General features: G+C 39.1%; 1 protein-coding gene across 1 annotated transcript; it reads left to right on the forward strand.

Annotated features, from left to right (window-relative positions):
- The first annotated feature begins 1,112 nt into the window (after positions 1–1,112).
- LOC103402329 (probable pectate lyase 8) lies at positions 1,113–5,204 on the forward strand. The gene is made up of 7 exons (XM_008341066.4): positions 1,113–1,392; positions 1,736–1,789; positions 2,339–2,413; positions 3,253–3,895; positions 3,978–4,081; positions 4,208–4,346; positions 4,442–5,204. The coding sequence occupies exons 1-7, from the start codon at positions 1,289–1,291 to the stop codon at positions 4,661–4,663; spliced, it is 1,341 nt and encodes a 446-aa protein (XP_008339288.3). The 5' UTR covers positions 1,113–1,288; the 3' UTR covers positions 4,664–5,204.
- Positions 5,205–9,504: the final 4,300 nt, after the last annotated feature.

A 9,504-nucleotide genomic window follows, 5' to 3' on the forward strand; every position in this document is an offset into this window, starting at 1 on the left:
CCAAAAAAAAAGCATGAGAATATATATAAGATGCCAATTGTGAATTTGTAAACTTGTAATTCATTGCTTTCATATTAACATGGTGTATAAACATGCACACAATTTCTTTGTTATTTATCGCCTAATGTTGCAAATATGAGATTAACCAACTTGGCTAGAAGCCTAGAACAATATCTTCTTCTGTAAAATCGCTTTTAAGAAAAACAAACACGTTGCCTAATGTCACAATAAGCTATAATAGTCATGTTCAATATTAACAACAGACTGGCCACTCAATACTACTGTTTGGTGGTATTCTTCTTACTTGAAAATGAGAAGTCTTAGGTTCAAATCTTGTGGATGGTAAATTTGATATCAAATTAGGATGCACATTATGTGGTTTTGCCGAACTCTCCCTTCCCTTAATTTAAAAATATCGATGTACTAAAAAAAATAAAGAGACTGAAATCTAATAAAATTCCAGCCTAAATTATATAAAAATTTAGAAATTAAAAAAAATAAAAAATAAAACTGCCACCAAACAATCCCTTAAATTCCACAGCAAAGTGTTGTGTACACAAGCTGTAAGCAAAAACCACTTGAAAGTTGAAACCCAGAGGGGTAGTCAAGGAAAAGCCCTTAAGGCCGTGATTGGCGCCTTAAATTACATTTCGACCCAACCACGCCATTATTAAAAAATAATTAAAAAGTTACAGAAAAAAAGTAATAAAAAGAATTAGCTTAATCCGTAGCGCAAAACCAGCGGATTACCGTGACGTCTGTCCCCGTGACCCCCGTCCGTACTCTCTATCTCTATCTCTCTCTCTCCCGTAACGGCCTCGTCCGACGTGGCAAGAAAAAGCGTTGAGCTGGAGAAGTGCTGTTAAAAGTTAGTTAGAGCAGTGAAAAGTGAAAATCCCTGGCAGTAAAACAAGACGGACAGTAATAGGGAGTATGGAGGGGTGGGGCAGTTAATGCAGGAAGTGGGGGTTGTTTGGTTGTTGGGTTAGAGAGAACCTAATCCAGGGGAGTGAAAAGAAACAAACAGTGAAAATTGGTGTTTGGTGTTTGGTGTTTGTTTGTTTGTTAACTGTAAACGGCGTTAGAAGGGAGGAAGGAGGGGGTGGGTGTGCATTGTACAAAGTGGGGTGTCTATATAAAGAGAGTGATTGTTTGTGGAAGCTCCCCATTCTCTGACTCTACATTCTTTTGTGTGTCTCTGCTCCCACATTCCCTCCTCCTTACAGAAACACAGAGTTAGAGAGAGTTAGAGAGAGTTTTAGAGGGAGAGAGCGGGATAGCAATTGCAATGGCGGTGTTTGATAGTAAGAAGAAATGGGTCGGTGCGTTCATGATGGTGCTTCTCATGTTCTACTTCGCTGCTGCTGCAGTGTCTGAGATCTCTCGCAACAGGTTCACTTCTTCTTCCTCTTCCTCTATCTCTCTCCCTCTCTACATTTCCTGTGAACTTTAGTGAGAGAAAGTGGCAATGGGGGTATCTGACTGGAAAATTGGACCTACATTCTTTGTTTTTTTAGTAGAAACTGTAGTACGGACCAAGAATCCTAAGATTCTATAGCTTTGAGGGGAGGGGGGGGTGAGTTGTAGACGACTCCATTGACGCATAGGAAGAGCTCAGACTTAGTGAGCGAGAGAGGTCTTGGAGTTGTCCGTACATATTGGGGGGTTTTTGGTTAAATTTCGTACTTGAGTTTCCTACAAATTTGTTTATTTTGGTAAATTTGTTAATGTGCAGGAATGGAGGAAGAGACAAGTTGCAGAGCTCGAGCGACTCATCAATGGCAGCCAGGTCCGTACCCAACCAAAACCTTAATTCCTTTTTCTTCTTCGTCCTTGTCCACGTGGATGGATCTCAACCGTCGCCCTGTCGATTCAGTTATTTTGGGCCGGTGGATGATGTTTTGTTCTTACACTAAACCCGTAAAATAAAAAATTTCAACCGTCAAGATCTGGATCCAAAGATCTCAGCCGTTTATTCCGTCATGTTATGGCCCTGGGGCTGGGACTCCCATCCCTTTTTCAAATTCCCGAACTACCCTCGTCCTGTATCTATAATTCCACGTATACACCATTCGCCGACTAAAACGCCCATTAACGGTTTTCACTCGACGGTGGCGGTGGCCTCGAGCTCTGCACTCGCGCGCGCACACACACACGCACACTCGCTGTAAATCCTGCTCTCCTCAGTCGTTTGTCCTTTACTTTTAATCTAAACTCGTCGCCTCCCTCGGCCGAAACGTGTCGCTCTCCCATTGGCCAAATATATTCGGATTGACGCTAATCCAACGGTTTTATGGGTGAAATTGAATGTTTTGGGTTTTTCCTTTTCTTTTTGCAGAGTGGCTGAGGATGACCAAGGATTCAACAAGCATGCAGTTGAAGACCCAGAAGAGATTGCTTCCATGGTTGACATGTGGGTAACTTTACCTATTTACCCCTCTCTATCTCTCTCTCTCTCTCTCACGTATGATCATGTTTGACTGTGGACATGCACATGGTGTAATCTGGGATAAGAAAAACATAATTTTTAGTTACTTTTGGGTATGAATGGTAGATATTTGAGTGCATTGAGGGGTGGTGGGTGATGCATGGTAGCTCTTAATAGTGCACTTATGAAATTCGGACCTAACCAAACTGACTGACCCAATTGCCAATTTACATTTAACCCAGTTGCTAATTTTGTAAATTCCTCAAGTTAATTGGATTCTGGTGAATTTCCCATGTCCCTCTGATTTGTGTCACCTTCAATTCCATTGTGTTAATTTGCATTAATTTCCATGTTACACTTGGAATATACTTTCCCTTTCTTTCATGCCAATCAAATCTGGTGAGATCCGTCCGTACTTGTTCAAATTATGCCCCCCAAGCTTTTATGCCCCTCGCTCTCTTCCTCATGAATTTGATGGTTTTATATAGTAAAACTTTTTACCAATGTGATAGGTTTTACTTTTTACCCATGTGCTGCCAAAGGAACTCTGTGTCTGGACAAAAATCATAGGGGAGTTTTTATATCCGTTACACTGATGAGATAAAGACCAAATTGTCCTCGGAAATGGACAAAATACTGGCTTTTTCCCTCATCCTAGTGCTCAGGATTTGGCCAAATACAGTAGAGGACGAAACAAGAAAGAAAGTAGGCAGAAATTGCCTCCAATAGATTAATCTCAGTGCTAATTACTATTTCACTTTAATTATTTCTTAAACTATGTTTGATTATAATGTTGACATTAGAAAACACTGTTGATATTGCAGGAGTATCCGAAACAGCACTGAGAGGAGGAAGCTGGGCTACTTCTCCTGTGGAACTGGCAATCCAATCGATGACTGCTGGCGCTGTGATCCCAACTGGCACAAAAACCGCAAGCGCCTCGCAGACTGTGGCATTGGTTTTGGCAGGAATGCCATTGGTGGTCGCGATGGACGCTTCTATGTTGTCACCGACCCTAATGATGATGACCCCGTTAACCCCAGGGCTGGCACTCTTCGCCATGCTGTCATCCAGAACGAGCCTCTCTGGATTGTGTTCAAGCGAGACATGGTGATACAGTTGAAGCAGGAACTCATCATGAACAGCTTCAAGACCATTGATGGACGCGGAGTCAATGTTCACATTGCTAACGGAGGATGCATCACAATCCAATATGTTACAAATATTATCATTCACGGTCTCCACATCCACGACTGCAAGCCCACAGGAAATGCTTTGGTGAGGAGCTCGCCTACCCACTTTGGGTGGCGGACAATGGCTGATGGCGATGCTGTCTCCATCTTCGGGTCAAGCCATATTTGGGTTGATCACAATTCCCTCTCCAACTGCGCTGACGGTCTAGTTGATGCTGTCATGGGCTCAACTGCAATTACCATTTCCAACAACCACATGACCCACCACAATGAGGTGAAGTTTAAATGCTTCTGAATCAACTATTGACTTCCATGTGAATTCTTTTTGTTGTAATATTGACATTGATCAAAATCAGGTGATGCTGCTGGGCCACAGTGATAGCTACACCAGAGACAAGCAAATGCAAGTCACAATTGCTTACAACCACTTTGGAGAGGGACTTATCCAAAGAATGCCAAGGTAGTTAGTTTATTCTTCAATGTTGGTTTGGTTTGGTTTGTTGACAGCAGATATGAAAATACCAAGTTGTTGTTGTACGATGCTTTTAGTATGGATGCTCATAAGAAATGAACTGTGATAATGCAGGTGCAGGCACGGGTATTTCCATGTTGTGAACAACGACTACACTCACTGGGAAATGTATGCCATTGGTGGAAGTGGAAATCCCACCATCAACAGCCAAGGCAACAGATATGCTGCTCCAACCAACCCTTTTGCAAAGGAGGTATATATTGCAGTACTAATAATATTTACGTTTCACTTTGTTCATGTTTACCACCGTAATAACTGATCATTGGGATGATGAATTACATTGTAAAGGTTACCAAGAGGGTTGAGACGGCTACCACTGAATGGAAGAACTGGAACTGGAGATCAGAAGGAGACCTGCTGCTCAATGGTGCCTACTTCACTCCATCTGGAGCTGGAGCTTCAGCAAGCTACGCCAGAGCCTCAAGCTTGGGAGCCAAGTCATCTGCCATGGTTGGATCCATAACTTCAGGTTCCGGTGCACTTCCCTGCCGCAGAGGCCACCCCTGCTAGTATCTCATATTTCCAGTTTACCAAAATTATATGGTACTACCAAATTTCCATCCACATATTCCATTGTTTTCTACCCAATCTTTTGCATTTTTCAAAAATTTGGCAAGTGTACATTATTTACACATGTCATCATATCGTCCAATCCACTCTCCCTCCCTCCCTCCCTCCCTCCCTCCCTCCCTCCCCAGATTGTCCTTCTGTTATTGGTCAACCTCGGTCTGCTTCAAGTGAAAATACAATGCCATTTTTAGGAGCAGGTACAGAAGCGTTGTTCATTTATTTTTCTTCGTTGTCCTTGTGGTCTCGGTCTGTTTGATCCCTTGGTATTCTAACTACCATTTGTGTGTCAATCTTCCTCCTCCCATCAGTGTGAGTCTTTTTTTTTTTTTATCTCTCTGCATGCATTTGGGTTTACAGGGATATGAATGATTTTGTGGGTTTTCTTTTGTCCAGAGTCTTACAAGCAAGCAAGCAATAGTGTGATATGAGTGTCAAACTTTAAGTTATGAAAGGAAATAGCAAGTGCAGTCGTGTTTTCTTACTTTTGTTACTTAATTTTACCTTTGTTTTTCTTCTTTTACTTTTGGCAAAGTGCAATGGCAATGGAAGCTATCTTTTACTTTTGCTTTTGTTTCTCTGCCGGCACTCGTCACTGTTTCCATGTGCTCTCCCCAACACACCACATGATCACATCTAGTGATTAACCAACACAATCACCTTTTCCTTCAACTTTCTTCCTCATCATCATCTTACCAAATCATGAATTACTAGACCCAATTTGCTTAATTAATTTGGGATTTGTTTAGCAATAACCGTATCATCATCAATCATGACTCGGATTTGATATATTAATGCTGGAATTTTGTCCCATCAAAATGCAATCCACCATAATCCATGAATGAAAAAATAAGATGGCTACGCCCCACACCATCTCCAAGTGAAAATTGAATAGGTTTTGTAAAAACTAACACGGTTTTTCTTTCGGAGCTATTATCAGCACTCCAAATGTTCTATTGTAGACTAAAGACAAAAGAGAGCAAAAAGTGCATGATGACTATTTTGAAGTGCTAATAATAACAATTCCCTTTTTGTCAGTTGATAAAAATCAAACTTTAGAACAAAAACCAAACGTGCAGTCGTGTAAGTAATATTATATCGTAAGAAATGTTTACTCAGCTAAAAAGATTCCGAGTTGAAGGCTAGGATTATTTGTGGAACAGAAATTGGTATATACACAGATATACCAAGCAATACAATCCTTACATAGTATAAGTACAAACCAGGACTGATCGATCGAGATCGAGACCTAGAGATAGAAACTGAAAGCAACGTATTTAAGTGCAACCTAAAATTCCCAACGGATTTATTTTTTCCGAGTGAACACTGCCAATTCCATGTGGTGTCCCAAATGCCCCACCACCATTTTTCTTGTGGGGCAAGAAATAAATGTTTGGTTATGCCCTCCCACCCCCGCCCAACTGCCAATTCCATGTGGTGTCCCAAATGCCCCACCACCATTTTTCTTGTGGGGCAAGAAATAAATGTTTGGTTATGCCCTCCCACCCCCCCCCCCCTCCCTCTTAACATGGAGGTGGCGCAGAAATGTGTACCAAACATGTAAAATAGCAGATAAGTGGAAACAATGGCAGTGATACGTCCTATTTCATATGCTGGATGATGCAACCCCATCAACATATTGGGGAAGGGGAGGGGGATTGGGATGACCATTTTGCAATTGCATGTGAGACGGGGACCATTTGGCATGTGACAATTGGGACCATCCAAATTTCTCTTTCCAAACTTGTGTATGCATTTACAATGACATACTTACACATAATCGAACTTAAAACCTTCTTACAAATAAAGAGAAATATCACTAAACTATAGTTCTAATTGACATTGATTCATTGATTTACTTCTCGATGAGTACAATAGTACATATATAGAGTAGTTAGTGGACAAGAAAACATTGAGGAGTGAAAGTTTATAAGTACTTAAGACTTGAGAAGAGAATTCGAGTCTAGCAACGTAAAGTTTGTAACTAAACATGGTATGAAAGTGATTGGTTGTGTGATAGAGCTAAAATCATGTTGCCAAATGTGTTTTAGTAGCCATTAGTGGTATTATACTTTATTTATAAATGAAATGTTTCAGGTTCGACTCTCATGGATGACAAGTTCAATTTTCTAATTATGGCTAGTTCATCGAGTGATTTAGCCTAAAACTTCATCTCCTAATATTGTTGTATAAAGAACAACTTTTGAGAAGCGGGTTAAGATTACAATAGGTTAGAGGTTGTAACGTAACATTGAAAATATAAAAGTTATGTGTTATTTAGGTTTTCACATTTTATTGGTAACCCCCAAATTTGTCTCTGTTTTGGATTTTTTGTTTAAACTTAATTGACATCCCAATTTCAACAAAACAAAACAAAATCCACAAAAATAAATGCCAGCCCAACCAAGAACTAAGGATTGTTGCACCGACACTCACTAGTGTAATAGTGAAATCGTGTCAAGTCGTTTAATTGATCATCACGCGTTTTGCTTTGACAAGGGAAAAAACAAAAGGGACAAGTAAAAGTTTTTGTTTAAACATGCTCCAAGAGACAAGATCTGTAAGGGTGGGTGGGTATAGTAACCTAAATAGTTGAAGTGACTACTAGTGTTCATCTTTGTAAATGTTCTCTTGTCAAACTGTTTAATAACATAAGTTTCTTATGTTGCCATATCACAAATCCAAAACACTTGGTCATGTTGATTCGTGCTTGAATGAATGGTTCGGTTTACAATCTTAACAATGTAATATGTGCAAAACCATATAGAATTATAGATATAGGTAGTTACATTTGTAAAGTATTTTTACTTTTTTGAAGATGGATGAGGCAGCCCTATTTGCTAGCAGTTTAGGTAAGAATTTGGATTTTGAGTGTTTGGTTGGCAGAAGAGTCGCCAAATTGTGTGAACATATGTAAAAAAATTTATCTTCCACATTAACTCAAATGTTTGTTAAAGTAGTTTGAAAGTTGATTTTTGCAGTTTAATGGTTGTCCAAAGACCAAACCCTAACCTAGATTTGGATCATTTACTGGCTGCTCTCTAGTTGACATCAAATACATCATCTAGTCCCAAATCGATCCTACTTTTTTTTTTCTTTTTTCTTTTTAACAAACGATATGATCTACACTAAAATGATGCAAGAGTGGGTTAAGCTTCACAATGGACTAGCATTAATATGATTCAAATTCGTCATTGACGAGCATCGAACCTAAAACCTCTCACTTACAAGTGAAGAGGAATACCATTAGACGTACTATGTGGCAAATCTATCTTAAACAACTTTGGGAAACTTGTCCTTCGTTTTTTAAGAGTAAAAGTTGGGAACTTTGGCCTCGTTTGATACACGTGATTGGATTGGAATTGATGATTTTCTAAATTTAATTTAATTTGAAAGGGGAAGAAAAGGGGGTCGGAAAAAAAATTGTTAGGTGTAGCTATACTAAAGTAAGTAATCGGCCAAACCTATGGTCCCGTAAGCAAGTTTTTCTTTCTCACTCCTTATGTTATGTACTTTTTCTTACTTAATCCATAATTTTTGCCTTTTCTAAAGTGCGGGGCAAATGGTGCCCTCTACTTATACTTCTAACTAAAGGCGAACCATAGGTATTGCTAGGGGTGGTTCGGTATGGGATCCCATACCGAAACCCTTATCCCGATTCCCAAACCAAAATTTTCGGAAATCCCAATTTCAATACCGATCCCAAACCAAATTTTCGGGAATCCCAAAATAGTTTCGGGATTTCGGGACAAATCGGGAATCCCGAAATGATTTTGGGTTTTTGGGCTTTTGGACTAAAATATTATGTTTTTGGGCTAAAATTGAACCTTTTAACACTTTTGGGTTGCAATCTGCTAAGAAGCCCGTTGCAATGTGTGCCAATTGCAGGACTATGTCAATTTAAATGTAGATGCTACAATTGCAAGACTCTGCCAATCTGGATTCAAATGTAGATGCTACAATTGCAAGACTCTGTCGATTTAAATCATTCATACAGAAATATGTGCAACTATTGAAGCCTTCATTTTCTATGGACTATGTCAATCTAAATATATATTTAAAAATTAAATAATATATATTTTTTTTTTCGGTTCGGTTTGGGAATACCGAAATCCCAAAAACTTGAGACCGATTCCCTTACCGAAATTTCGGGATCGGTTCAGTATTGGGTACCGAAATTTTCGGGAATTTCGGTTTGGGATTTTTTCGGTTTGGTTTCGGGAATTTTTCGGTTTGGTTTGGGATTTTTGGGATTTTTTTCCAGCCCTAGGTATTGCCAGCAAACAAAGCAATCTGCCCGTTTGAGTTCCGAATGGGCCGCTTGCTTAAAAAAAATTATTATAAACAATCAATGCAATTAATTAAAAAGGAGTATTTTCTATTTATTATTTTCAAGTTTTCCAGTTTTATAAATATATTTTTTTGTGAATACTAAAAAATGTAAAAATTTGTTATATTAAATTTATATGATCAAAATATATTATTCACTTGAAGATGAAAGGATATCGGGTGGATGGATCAAATTATTGGGTGGAACACTACAAGCAATTTTGCTTTTCTGGGTTGTATTGGGCTTACAAGAGACTATTTGGACATATTGCTGCTAGGCTGTTTTAATAGCCATTGCTTTAAAGTTTTCATTCAGGCTTATTAATGACCAAGTCAATAAATAAAGGTCCAAATTGGAGTTTGGAACATAAACAACCAAGCTGGCCAGTTGGTAAAACATAAAGGACCATTTATGACGAAATTTTATTTTTCTAGTTTTACAATATGCTAATGCA

Source organism: Malus domestica, chromosome 16 (assembly GCF_042453785.1).
Source record: "Malus domestica chromosome 16, GDT2T_hap1".
Classification (NCBI taxonomy): domain Eukaryota; kingdom Viridiplantae; phylum Streptophyta; class Magnoliopsida; order Rosales; family Rosaceae; genus Malus; species Malus domestica.